General features: G+C 39.9%; 1 protein-coding gene across 1 annotated transcript in view; it reads left to right on the top strand.

The window, feature by feature from the left end:
- The window catches only part of LOC136882038 (zinc finger protein 235), a 71,121-nt gene that overhangs the window by 21,301 nt on the left and 34,857 nt on the right, over window positions 1-14,963 (top strand). Inside the window, exon 4 of the mRNA XM_067154539.2 lies at window positions 8,263-8,388. Within this exon, the coding sequence (XP_067010640.2) occupies window positions 8,263-8,388 (126 nt within the window). The remainder of the gene's footprint in view (window positions 1-8,262; window positions 8,389-14,963) is intronic.

The following is a 14,963-nucleotide window of genomic DNA, read 5'->3' as shown; positions in this document are numbered from 1 at the left end:
TTGATTGGCAGCTGCGTGGATTTGTTCGAGGACGAAGGAATGTTGAAAGGGGTGGATATTGAGTAGGGATATGGTAAGGAAGCAGATTAGGTCCTCTATGGTAGGTGGTGGAAAGAGAGAGCGGTTGGAGCCAGTGGGGTAATCTATCGTACGGATGGGGGCGGGAGGGGATGGGCGGGCCTTACATTTGTGAGAATATGTGGGGTGAGTGTCCCCGCAGGTATGACATTTGGGGGGAAGTTGAAGATAAGGGCATTTGGAGATTTGATGACATTGGGGACAGTGAGCGCAGGCTGGTTGTTCAGTAGTGTATCGCGCCGTGGGGTGCTGATTGTAAGCGAGACACCGGTCACATAGGATGTGCTGAGGGGGAGGGCTTTAGAGGATTCCACCCTATGATGACGCCAAAAAATAGAAACTCCACTGGCAATGACACGATCCATGTCCTCGACAGCAGGCAAGAAGATGCGACCCATGAAAGTGGGCCCGGAGGAATTAAAGATACGAAAGGCCTTCTGAATTGGAACGCCTTCCACATGAAGCTCATTGAGAATATTGTCATCGGAGATGGCCGGGTCCACCCCACGGATCACGCAGTTGACTAAACTGTGGCAGGGGAGGGTGGGGACAGTGGTTCAAAGGTTGGGGTGGGGAGGGGTTTAAAAGGTACTGATGACCCTAAGTGAGCTACACCTATCGTTTGAGTGAGTCTCTGAGCAGCGGCTTCTCCGTTGAGTTTGATGAGCATCCCTGTAGAAGTAGATCGAATGTCAGCAATCTCTTCATGTCTCATGTTGAAGCGGAGTAAGGTTTTGAATATCTGGGCTGGGGAACGAAAATCTGAGGTGGGATTGAGCAGGAGAAACATATGAGTGCCAGTAGCGGGTGGCTGAAGGGAGCGGAGGTTGGTGATGGTTCGGCGAGTTCTGGTGATGGGGAGGTCGGATAGGGCAGGTTGGTCCTGGAGAATAAGAAGTTGGTTGCACCCCGGTCATGGGGTCAGAAGGTAGTAATGATGGGGCCACAGCACGACATTAGGGGGCTGTTTCCCCTTCAGCAGAGAGTGGTGAAGCTGTTCGTTTAGACGGTGTTCAAGCGTCATCCCACTGGAGAGCCAGGTTCACAGGTAGGAACCGGGCCTGATAGTTTGGAGCAGCATGTGAAGGCAAGATAGCCGTGTGATATGCAATGGAGCAAGCTCTGCAGCTGATTGGATGGCACCTGAAGTGGTGTGGTTGTTATGGTGGGGTACATGATGTTGCTATAAGTTCACTGCACTGTACCGCTGAGTTTGCCCCGTAGATAAAGATGGTATTCAGCTGGAGGAAATGAGTACTGTCTGTCGGTATGAACGTCCAGAGAAACACTAAAGCGCTGAACCACAATTCATTACCACTGCAGGAGATCAAAGTCCAGAAGTGAAACCCCACCAATACCACTCCGTCCACCTGTCACAAACACGTTTTCAAACATCTATTAAACGCCATGTCGGATTTCAGTGTATGGGTTTCTTCGGACTGTACGACGAAGGACCCTTTGGAGGCCACTGCGTAGGCTACTTGGAGCCACCGGCAGTGCCAATGCACTATGAGGGACTTCGTCTCATTTTCAAAAATTGATGCCTGCCTGCCCATCAGATGATACAGATGTTGATTCCCATAGGCAACCTGAAATATTCGTCCGGAATGAGTAAATTTATTATACCAATATAGTTGGTCCGTTATTGGACATAATAAATTTTTCAGCTAACTCATTCCCGGTTGCCTGTGTTTTGCCCCAGTGGTCCAACTTGGGCTCATCGGTTGGTAAACAGCACACCTATGGGAATCAACATCTGTATCATATTATGGATGCATGTGTGTATTTTCTTCTGGCAGTTCAGAGTTCTTTTACTGGTTACCATGGTGTCTGGGTATGTACCAATGTGGCAGTTGGGGTAGTTTCAGTGTCTTCTGCTATGATCTCTGTTGCAGCTGCTATTACCATTAACACCGTTATAGCCCTCAGGCCTTTGCCTGTCATTTTTTTTTTTTTTTTTTTTTTTTTTTTTTTTTAGCAGGGCAGAAATTTACTATAGGTGGACTGGCACAAGGTTGCACTTGACAGTTGTAAGTCATGTTGGCACCACTGAAAATGAAAATGAAGAGCGTCACCCGTCAATCAGAATCAACAATCTACTACTTTTTATGTCAGATACAGTTACACATTTTATTCATGTTAATTCATATTTAATTCCGTATACAGTAGAACCTTGATTATGCGTTTCTGGAAACTACGTTTTCCTGTATTATTCGTTCAAATTACGTGGTCCCGTGAGCATCCTAATTAAATCACGTAAAAATCCCGCATTATCCGTTCCTCGAAGAAACAATTTCCCAGATCAACCGTCCAGAAATTTCAGTCCCATCAACGCTAAATCCTCGATCACACGTTTTTCAAGAAACTGTATATTACGAAAGGATGGCTACAGCATACTTAAGGATCTTGGTGTTGACGTCCCGTCATTGCAATAATTTGAAGGAGTACTGTACTGAAAAAGGTGAACAGGTGAACTTCCATAAGGGATCATCTGAGCATCGCATTCGGGCAGTATTTTTAGAGAATCCTCAGAAATCATAAAGCAGAGAGTGCCCACGACAATTGGAAGGAGACAGAGCACATTTTGACAGCTCTGTTTGAAGACGGAACGAGTTTCGTCAAATGTTCGTAAAACGTCTACATTGTGTCCATGGTTAGAGGTTTATTTTTAACTTTTTTCGAGTGTATCGCCGAACAGGTTTTCGGCATTTCCCTCAGGACACTGTTTAGTCACTGGGCTTTCAGGCAGGAATTGAAACTGCTCCTTCATAACACACATTCAGTATTTTAATATTATCGTATACGATTGTGTTATCAGGACCAGAACTGATGTTGCACCTTGCATACATGAAGCCATGGAAGGTTTTGGGATTGCCTCTTACTGTGTTGTCCTAATATAAGACTGACCGGGCGAGTTGGCCGTGCGCGTAGAGGCGCGCGGCTGTGAGCTTGTATCCGGGAGATAGTAGGTTCGAATCCCACTGTCGTCAGCCCTGAAAATGGTTTTCCGTGGTTTCCCATTTTCACACCAGGCAAATGCTGGGGCTGTACCTTAATTAAGGCCACGGCCACTTCCTTCCAACTCCTAAGCCTTTCCTATCCCATCGTCGCCATAAGACCTATCTGTGTCGGTGCGACGTAAAGCCCCCTAGCAAAAAAAAAATATATATAAGACTGTGTTAAAATGTTATAAAAGCTGCAGTCATTTTATTTGCGCACATTACATTTAAAAATTGTGTATCATTTCGCACTCGTACCCACTTGTACAGCGAGCGCGCTTTCCAGCTGAGCTCAAGGTCGTGAATAATCGTAATTTCGGAAGTGTTAATGATATTTTTTCTCTTTCCAGTTTGATTGTGATTAGTGATGGGCAGAACTTAATATAATGTATTCGAGAATGCGAGGATTGATACTTTCGAAACCATATTCTCGAGTTCAGCATAACCTTGAAAATTCGATGTAGGCCTAATTTATGCCGTACAAGATTTCCTTAAACTGACTATGGCATACGGTGACCAAATTACAATGGAAGATTAAGAAAAAAATGATTTTGCCATCATGTTGGACGCTTTTGTATCTAATGTACTTTATTTTATTAGATTAGAGAATGAAAAACTACTTGTGATCAATTGTTGTTTGGCTTGGCGTTAAGGGTATTATATTTTACGAAGAGTTTGGCTGATCAAAGTTGCTGAACTGAAAGAAGTTTTCAAAGGAATATGACGAATTTTTCAGAGGAAACTGACGAAGTTTTCCCGGTAAAATTGAATGTAGTTTCGAGATTTTTAACTTGCGTACCGGTAATAAACGTTTGAAGCCAGCCCAGTGGTCTAACTTGCCTGCCTCTCATCCGGAGGGCCCGAGTTCGATTACTGGCCAGGCCGGGCATTTTTACCCGGATATGAGGGCTGGTTCCAGGTTCAGTCATTCTACGATTATGGTACCTTTAATTGGCGAGCTATTTAATGGTGATATGGCTACCCCGGTCTAGAGTGCCGGGAATAATGGCTGAGAGAATTCGTCACACTGACAATGCGTCACGTCGTAATCTGCAACCCTTTGGACCGAGGGCAGTCGCTTGGTAGGCGGAAGGCCCATTGGGGATGTAGTCTGGTTTGGTTTAGGGGCGTTTGTAAGATTATAAGTATACATTTTTCATTTTTGTGATGTCTAGCCAAATTGTTGATGGCTCATTCGTTCCCGTATTTTCCGTTTTCCCGTGTTGTACGATTTTTCTCCGTGGTCCCTCCGAAAATGGAGAATCGAGGTTCCACTGTACTTCTTATAATATTTTATTTGCTTACACAAATATGAGCATTTTAAATTCTTTGATAAGGTTTAAGCGAGCCACAAAATAAATACGAACTATTTTCAGTTGATTGTTGGCGATATGGGTAGTATAGTGGTGCCATCTATAACTAGCTTGACTACTATATTGAAGTGTTGCTGATTTGTCTGTCGCCGCTAGCACGTGGTCAGGTGTGATTTGTGCGTTTATGAAAGTTTTGTTTTCATTGTGAGATAATTGTGAAATTTTATTTTAACAAATGCAGTGCGATGTCTCGGAAACAACAACATAGTCATCAAGCGCTAAGTGATCATTCTTTGCACTGCGGAGTGTGCCTTAATAGTCAGGCATTAGAATTAGTGTGGAGAACTCGCGAGTTTTACAAGAGGGAGAGGAAATTCGTATGCTTGTATAGCCGTCTCTCTGTTCCTGCAGATCATGTTGTGGAACGCATATGTCAAACACTAGGGCTTTCAAAGCGTACTGTTATTCAGAGCGGTGTTCGCCTCCAAGAACAGAAGTAATAGGAATTAATTCTTTCCAGGTTGATGCAATACAAAGACACGGTACGATGATTACAGCTCATAGTCCCTTCTGTCATTATTATGGACAATGTACCTTATCACTCTGCAATAATGAATAAGACCCGTACTTCAAGCGCCCGTAAAGAACTGTTAGTGGAATGGCTGCAGTAGAGAAATATCGTAACACATATGTGTATGACTAAATTAGTCAACGAGGTAGCGAAAGAACAAGGGCACGAGGTTATTAGGTTGTTGCCGTATCAGTGTCACTTCAACCTCAATGAGTTGGTACGGTATGGGGTGCAGTAAAACATTACGTATGCACTAATAACAAGTCCTTTACAATTACTGAAGCAGAAGGACTGTTCTGGGAGAGTATTGCTCGAATGGATACGGCTTTGTGGATGAAGATAGTTAACCATGTCACAACATTCATTAACTCGGCAATGGCAATACATGACATCAGTGACTGTCAGGAGTTGATGATCTGCCTAGGCGATGCTGACAATGACAACGAAGGCGACGGTAGTGATGGCAGTGATCTGGAGGGTATCGAGCTTCTACCTTTGTGAATCAGGTATGAAAATAAGGTTTCTAAATTTTTGTATATTACTGTTACAACACCACAGTATAAGGCCAAACTCTACCGTGGTGTCTTCAGAATTTTCCCGAATGATAGCAGTTGGACAACACTGGACCGTTCAAGTAAACAACAGAGACGAGTTACTTACCTCATAGGTCCAAAAAAGGAGCAACAAAAACAAAGAACTGGGCGTAGAGCCTGTGTGAATCAAAACAAGAGAATGTACCGACTATAAAGGAAAAGATCGATTAAAATTTAAAATAGATTTAATGAATCAGGATTTCAATCCAAATGAACAATATTAATATTTGGACTTACTATACAATGATTAAACAAATAGAGAAAAATGATTATGACTTTAAAAGAAATGATAATATAAGTTTGGTCGACCCTTTGAAAATATAGAAAACAACCTTTTGGATCACAATCCTTGAAAACCAAAAAATTATCAATCATGAAATTAGTTGAGTAGCAGTGAATTAACTAACAGTAAGTTGAGACTTGTTTCTCCGACACTTCTAGTATGAATTCAGTGAAATAACCGAACTGTAAATTAATGTTACCAAGTTTTAGGTGAAATTAGAAGAAAATACTCACTAAAATTAAATCACAAGAAAAGGGAGGACGTATTTCAATTTAGGGGTTAGAATACAGTCGAGATCAACTTAAATCAGAGCACAATACATTTCGTCAAACCGAACCAACATGATACAATCACCAGCAATCATCTGTTTTCCGTCAACAACAAGAAACACACATTTGTTTATGACTGTCACCCATAGAAAGGAGTCGTGTGACATGATAAAAAGATGGCTTCCAAATTCTTATTAATTGTCATCATCCAAACAACTCCAACTTACCGATTTTTGTCAGTGATCCATAAAATAACACTTAACTTGGTGTTAAAAGAAAGGTTTTGAAATTAAAAATTTACAATGTACATAAGAAATCTGATTCCCGCTAAAACTGAAATCACAAGTTGTCAGATAAACGGCTACTGAGCGATCTCAAAATAATTTCACTTGATTGCAGTAAATTGAAACATTTTCCCAATTTAAATCTTTTACATAATTACGCTAAATTGAAGTGCCGTTGGCATGCTGAAGATATTTCCGTAGGAACAGGCAGTTATGCAGAGATCATGAACTGTACTTACAATTTTCCAATGTTAAAATAAATTACAAGCAAATCACAATCCAAGTAGAATTTGTGGACGGTTGATGGCAAACTCAACCGGGGTCGAAAATGTTCATCATCTTGCCTCTTCTTTCTCCTTATTGATAGCTTCAGTCGCTTAAGTGCAGCCAGTATCCAGTAATCAGGAGATAGTGGGTTAGACCCCGACTGTCGGCAGCCCTGAAGATGGTTTTCCATGATTTCCCATTTTCACACCAGGCAAATGCTGGGGCTGTACCTTAATTAAGGTCACAGCCGCTTCCTTCCCATTCCTAGGCATTTCCCATCCCATTGTCGCCATAAGACATATCTGTGTCGGTGCAACGTAAAGCAAATCGCAAAAAAAAAAAAAAAAAATTCTGCTACCAGGTACACAAGTCTTCTACAAGTCTCAAACAATTACCAAGAACAAAACAAAATCAAAATATTCTCGTACTCGATCGATAATTCCGCTGGTGACTCTGTAGTTCACTGGACACTCCCAGATGGCGCAGGAGACTGTAGTTCTGATACGTGACACAGTCCGATAATCGGCGCAGTTGGATGCTGAATGGCGTTTTGATGATTTCAGTTACACATACTCCAAAATACGTAATAAAATACGCCATAATTTTATAGATTTTACTTGAAACATTTTGTGTTAGCACCAGTGTATATTATTCTAACATTTATTGATGTATTTAAAGTGAGATTCTGCCGGCCGATTTCTTCCGTATTTTCTAACATCGTGATAATAAGAACTTTTAGTATATTTACCCCATATCATTTTGTGAGATAAATAATCGGTGAGTTGAAAGTTTGATTTTTGTCGGCAGATTTCATTTGTATTGTGTATCATCACGATGACATTAAAAACATTCCTTCCATGTTTTTAAAAACTCACATGTCGTGCAATCAGCTGTTGTTGCAGCGGCAACATCGCTTCGTGCGCCATTGTAGTGTGACCAACATTGTGGGCAGCTGTCTTGCGCAACCTTACGCCGGCCCTTCTATACAAGCTGCGGCTTAGTTTCGGAGTTACCTTTGCAATATAGAATGTGGTCTACAACAGTTGTGGTGGAATATCGGGCTTCTGAATTTGGCTGAAAGGATTTTTAAATACTATGTTCACAGACAGACTAAATCTTATGATTGTGTAGTAGTTCTCTAGTGTAGTTCTCTCTTAGTAGCTGTACCTTGTGAATTTTCTGAGAATGGAATGAGGAGTAAACATTTTATGGTGAAAATCTCTTTAAACATTTACAGAACACCCATTTCTTTTTTTAAAAATACCTATGTGATTAAAATGATTCATTTATATCTAAGTTTATTCAGAGGTAACATTTTAAAACAGAAATTAAGATGACTTCCTGGTATTAGACTATCACCAAAATATTGGTTTTAGTATTATATTTTATTATCTGAAACCTTTCTTTCATGCTATTTTGCAGCATTTGCTATGTTAACCATTAGTTTGTTAAATTAGTATTTGCATAGAGTATTGTAATCGGGTATGTTTCTCAAATTTGAAACTTGTCTCAAGATACATTTTATGTACATAGAACTGTATTTGATGAGGTGCTGTGAAGACATTACAATGTGCTGATTGCTTTTCCTTTTCTTCTTTCTTATAGGAGCAATGTGCTGTCCCATTTTCTGACAACCAAGTGAATATAAAGGAAGAGCCATGTGCTGCAGTTTCTGATCCATGTTCAGAGCGGGTTGATATAAATTTGGTCAAAGAATCTTTTTCCGATGAGGTATCTGCTTTCTTATTAATTGATCCCTACTCATTTAGCATTTTAAATATTACCTGGACAATCATGTAACATGATATTTTTGGCAGTGTTTCTTTTTGTTTACATAGTTAAAGAATCATAGGTAATAAATTTCATATTATTGCGTATTGAAGAGGAATATAATGTAAAACAAATGCTAAGGGTTTCCTTCCACCTATTCTATACTATTTATCGTAACCTTAAAAGTGTTACATATACCGTATAATCTCGAGTACCACCACACTGTTTTCTCGAAAATATCGCTTCCAAAATTGGGTGTGGGCCTTATTTAAAATTTTGGGAAATTTATCTTCCCGAATGCACGTAAATTGGGCATCACCGCCCGAGCGGCTTGGCAACCATGCTCTCTCCGCTGTCAGTATACACTACTTCCGCGCTTGGCGTCAGTCTCACGCACGTTCTCAGAGTATTAACATGAATTCCACAATACTGCGAGTGAGAAACTGAAAGTAGTTCAGGAAGCCAAAATTGTTGGAAATCGTGCCGCCAGTAGGAAATACGATATTGACGAGTCGTGTATTCGCCATTGGAGAAAGAAGAAATATGTGCTATTAACATGTAGTGGTAATCGTAGAGCTTTTCGTGGACTGAGTGTACAATTTCCAGAAATTTAAAAAAAACTTTATAAACATATGACAGAAAGACAGGAATTGGGATATGGTGTGTCAACCGAAATGTGTCAGCTAAAGGCATTAGAGATCGCAAAAGAACTTTCAATGGAAGGGTTTAAGGCAAGCCGAGGATGGGTTTGTAATTTTTATTAAAGAAATGGGTTGAGCGTACGAAGGCATACCTTAATTTCACAGCATCTTCCTGGTGCCTACGATGAGAAGATATTGTCGTTTCAGCATCACATAATTCGGTTGTGGAAAGAAAATGCATACAGTATTTGCTTTTCCAAATTGGCAATGCAGATCAGACACCAGTCTACTTTGAAATGCCAGTGGACAGGACTGCGAATGTTAAGGGTGCGAAAAGTGTTACCATTAGAACAGGTGTTAATGAAAAACAACGGTGTATGGTAATGTTGTGTATTCTCACCGACGGAACCATATTGCCACCGTATATTGTTCTCAAGCGAAAGACACTTCCTAAAAATCTACCCGCTGGTGTTATCGTCAGATCTCAGAACTCCGGTTGGATGGACAGTTCACTTGTAGAAGACTGGGTAAAGTGTGTCTGGCAACGTCACCCTGATGCATTATTGGGACAAAAGAGCTTGCTTGTTCTTGACAGTTACCGCAGTCACACAACAGACGCTGTGAAGAAACATATCAGGGATGGGAAAACCGACCTAAGCAGTCATTCCGGGTGGGATGACGTCTATGCTGCAGTCGCTGGATGTCTGCGTGAGCCGTCCATTTAAAGCAGCCTTGAAACAGCTCTATACAGAATGGATGGTGGCTGATAATCACACACTGATGCCAGCTGGTCGTATTCAGCGCCCAGAAGTTCAGGTGCTGTGTTCGTGGATTTTGATGGCATGGAATCGTAAATAATCGTAAATAATTTTTACATCACTTGGCGGGTGGTATTCGAGATTATACAGTATTTGATGAAACTAATTTTGGTCTTGCTAGAAATCATCATCAGTCAAAATCAATAAAAGTTAAGGCAAGACATGAATTACAGATAAAATTTATGAAGCAATATGTGAAATAGTCCAAGGCATTGTAAGTATCTAATGTAATATTGAATTGAATAGATGGAAACCTTTGGCTTTTGTTTGACATTATAGCCAAAGAATTAGAATGGACTATCAGGCTCTGAATTTGGCTGACCTGATTTTTTGTTTCATTTTCATTTGTACTGTGTTTTAAGATCAGTGAATTTACACTGTTGTAATTTCTATTATGTGCATAGAGAAATGAAATCTCACCTCTGTGTAATAATTTGCTAGTGTACACCCCTCTTAGTAATTTTACCTTGTGACTGTTGAAAAGAGGCGTGTGGCTCCCAATTGAATATGGAATTGCTTGCACTTACTTGTGTCAGACTCCTCACATTACTTCTTGATCCATCCTACCTACATGAAGTCTTGCTTTCTTCCCGCAATAATGATATGTAATTTGGGAGTCCTACATCCTAAAATTTTCATACAGTTTGAGGATCTTCCCTTTCTTTAACTGATATCATCATTGTTCAATTTTTTTGTCTTATTACAAGGAATGGTGTCTGGTTTTACTTCCCCTTAAAACAATGCAATGGTTAAGTCTCTGATCGGAATGAAACTTGGAAAACACGTTGAGGTACACGTAAGAAAAATGTCAGCATCAATTTTGGGTGGTGACATTCATTAGGTTGTTAACTAAGGGGCCTAAAAGTTGCAACATTTCAAGTTCCGCGCAAACAGGGATGAATACCTCCTGGCCAATGCTGAGCCAGCACACTGCCTGCCTTGTGCCACACCTCAGCACCTCCTCCCCTCCCCCTCCTACTGGTTCGCCGCCACACGTTCCCCTTCTCCCTGTGCTTGCCGGCTGCTTAGCTGTTGATCGGGACCAGTGCTATACTTTGCTTCTTTTCGTACTATAATTATTAAAATCCTTTAAATAACTTTCCTTTTTACACATAATGATAATAAATAACCTCAACTAACATACCCATATTTTATTCAAATTTTATACTTTCATTCCTGCTAATTCCGGTGAGTTGTCACATTCGTTGGTACAACCCCGAGTTATGCACTATCAAGTGTGGTCAAACATGGGATGGGGTATCACGTCCGACTTATGCTTAAATGATTATTTACTTCTACAACCACCTTAAAGGAGTTGGTAGTATCCTTTAGAGTTTACATACATATGAAATTAATTAAATTAAATCACCTTTAAACAACGTTTATATCTTTTTATTTAAAGAAATTACGTGCCCAGATAGAGGATCTCAATTAATGTAATGAGATTTGGTATCTCGGGATACCGAAACCTGGTTGCAAGTCCAAACCTTTTTATGTCACCCCCCTCACCTCCCCCACTTTGTGTACGCTATCAGTTGTGTCATAACAAAACGAAATTGTGGACATCAACAATTATAAACTCTGAATTTGAAACTACTGGTATTTTCCGTATCACATACTCTGGTATAAGGAATGTAGTTAGAATGTTTTTATTTGTGCTTCGATTTATTTATGTTTTGCAGTGACAGACACAATACATTTCAATTGCAGCAATGGTTGCCGAATATGAATCAATTCAATGCATAGACAACTTTGATGTGAGTATGACATGGAATGTAGTAAAGTTTGATGTAATAAGAAAAACCTTGAAGAATATAAAAGATGTTCTGGTATATATACAGTAGATATACAGCAATCACAGGTAGACCTGTATTCTTACTTTACCGGTACTTTTGCGTTATTGATTATGAAGGTCTATGTATTCAACAAGTACTGATATTAAACTATCACACTACAGTCCTCTCAGTACAATGGCAGTTACGTACATAAAAATTAAAATGTCCCTTGTACAAACTGGTACAACAACAAAAAGTTACAACACAATAAATGAATCCTTATACATTACAGCAGGCAAACTCCCCATGAAAAACTGATAGTAAACAAAAACACAATCTTTGGTCTATTCGAAGCATTAAAAAATACTGAAAAGAAAACTGAAACAAAACACAATTAACCACAGGCACCATACATTTATCACAGGAAGTATACTTTACAATAGTGCTGTTCCTCGTAGAAGTGTTTGACGCACAAGTCCTTTGTACACCAAGCATATTTGACGAAAACTGTATTTGGGCACAAAGAACGGACCAAGCCAACACTGTCAAAGGAATATACTATCAGGTGTTCTAATTGTCCAGGATGATAATCAAGGTACCCAGTGTGATACCAGGAGTATTTCCACATATTTTTGAATCAAGGAGATGTCAGCTCTAAATGTAACTGTGATGGCAACTTTAAGATGGTGTTACGTTGGTGCAGCAATCATGCCGGTATTCATAAGTCCAGACTGGAATAAATTTGTCTTGTATACGTTTTCCAAATCTGAAACCCATACACGTCAAATGGCTGACAAACTGCTGTAGTGCTGGCTGGAATTGTCATAACTTCTACGTCCATGCCATGAACAAGGACATTTTGGTCAGAGAAAGAAACTAACAATAAAATGTTTTGTCAAGGGTGTAAACTTGCTTTCAAGATGTCATCATACCAGTTCTGAACTTCTGCTTTGCCCATCTTTCCTTACGTGGTGCACACAACATTAATAGTTTTGTGTGAAAACATTCTTTTCTTAACAAGGGAACAAGAAACACCATTTCTTTCCTTTAAAACTAGTAGCAATAGGAGAGTAGCTCACATTCTGCTGACATGGTAGGCATAATCTTGTAGCTGTGCTTAGTAGATGGAATTCCTTGGACTACAGTGCTAATCAACTTTTCTCCTTGGTGCGATAACGTTCTGCCATTGTACATTTCTAAATTAACGCTGCTTTGTTACTGTTAAAAACATGTGATGGGCCGTGTGACTGTATTTTTTCTTTTACGTCTTCCACAATCATTTTATCTTCCACCATTTATCACATGTAATTTCACTATAACGTCAGTTTCCCTATCAAGTTTTTTTGTTGTTGTCACGGCAGTAATTTTTCGGGATGTGATTCCAATTTTTTTCCTTAAGTTGTACAACCAGCCTGAGGACTGGATGGATCCCTCGAGATCGGGCACTTTGCTTTGCCTACTGTTTGATTGTGCATCATGGATGGTGGACGTACGGTATTCCGCGTCAAATTTTTCCTTGCAATGCATCGCAATAAGACAAAATTTTTCTCGGAGAGAGCCTCCTTCATCCACAATTTTTTTCCAGGTGGAGAGCTGTACTTCACTATGCAAACAATGGAATTTCTTTTGCATAGTTGCAAATTTCAGGTTTTTCCATTTTCTACTCCTCCAGTAGTTGATTCTTGGCTTTTCTCCAGTTCTGTCTCGCTCTTGCCAATATCTTTTTCATTTTCCTCCAACTGATCAGACCTTACGTCAAACTTGTAACGTCCTCCAAATAGAGGTTGTCACCTCCAAGACAGTAACTTATAAGCTCTGAAAAATAAAATAAAAATAATCAAAACACATGTTGTTTTATGTATATTTATTGACAAAAACAATGGAAAATACAAATGTTTGTTTAAAAAAAACAAAGGAGAGAGTTATCGGTATGAACGTATCAGACGGTTCAGTGCTGAAAACTAAAACCTAAAATTTCACATGCAGCGCAAAAGACCACGCTTCAACCTATGTTATTACGGTCTATGATACGCAGCGTGACATCATCCCATGAGCGTCAAAACCTATTTGAAAACAGTTGACTGCTTAACACTCACCCTCAATCGCGCCATAAAGCTGCAGCTCCCGAAAGTTCAGCGGATCTTCTTCACCGTCACTTCCGTGATTTGCTTGAAGATGAAAAATAATTTTGACACTCTCGATGACATTTCACCTAAGGAATCATCGGAAACATTTTCATAAACATTTAAAAAAAGTAAACTGACTAATACAATGTGGAATTATAAAGGAGAGCTATGAGGAAGGCTGATAGACAGCACAGTGTAGCACCAATCCTGTTCGACAGCTAAGCAGACGGGGAGAAGGGAAACGTGCCACGACGAACTAGAAGGAGGGGCGGAGGTGTGGTACAAGGCTGGCAGTATGCCGGCTAAGCGTTGGCCAGCAGGAATTCATCGCTGTTCGCACAGAACTTGAAATGTTGCAACTTTTAGGCCCGTTAGTTAATGCCCTAATGAATGTCGGCACCCAAAATTAATGCTGAATTCCTTTCATGTTTACCTCAATGTTTTTTCCAAGTTTCATCACAATCAGAGACCTAACCATTGCCAGTGTTCCCTGGTCAGTGATGCCACCATACCAACTTATGGAACAGAGCTGTACATTTTCTATAGTTGATCATGACTTTTTAAAGCTGATTAGTTTCTTACTTTATTACTTTTCAAATAAGAATTTGGCAATGTTTTACTGCTGTATAATAATGGGTTCATTATTGTATTCCCATACATTTCCAAGATTTTGGCATCTAGTGCACCTTTGAGACACCACTAAAGGCTTCTTTGTGATACCATATAGTGACATTCCTCTAGGAGACACACATACGTCCACTTGTTAAAATGCCTGATGCCGGTAGCTTGTAATGAAAAATTTAACTTGTCAGTGGGGAATATAATTTAACTTTCTTGATTGAGAACATTACACCATTCAGGCCCTTGAGGTTGAAATCACTGACATTTCACTCCAGGATGTACTTCATGGAACTTAATTTTTGGTAATACTGATTTTGTTGAAGCTGCCACAGAGACCAGCATTTATCCTGAACAGACAATGAGTGATGCAGATATGTTACAATTACATGTCATATGTCCAGTCATGTAAAATATCATGAATTTTCCAGTGCATGTGTTGCTCAAGACATTTTACAATATTCAAAACTAAAGGAGTAATGATGAGTGCATGTATATTATCAGATAGATGTGAGTAGTCATCATGATAAGTCAGCCATCTTTTGTTGACTGAATGTG

The sequence above is a fragment of the Anabrus simplex genome, chromosome 10, assembly GCF_040414725.1.
Source record: "Anabrus simplex isolate iqAnaSimp1 chromosome 10, ASM4041472v1, whole genome shotgun sequence".
Classification (NCBI taxonomy): domain Eukaryota; kingdom Metazoa; phylum Arthropoda; class Insecta; order Orthoptera; family Tettigoniidae; genus Anabrus; species Anabrus simplex.
Note: the sequence above shows the minus strand (reverse complement) of the source record. Positions and strands in the feature narration are given on the sequence as shown.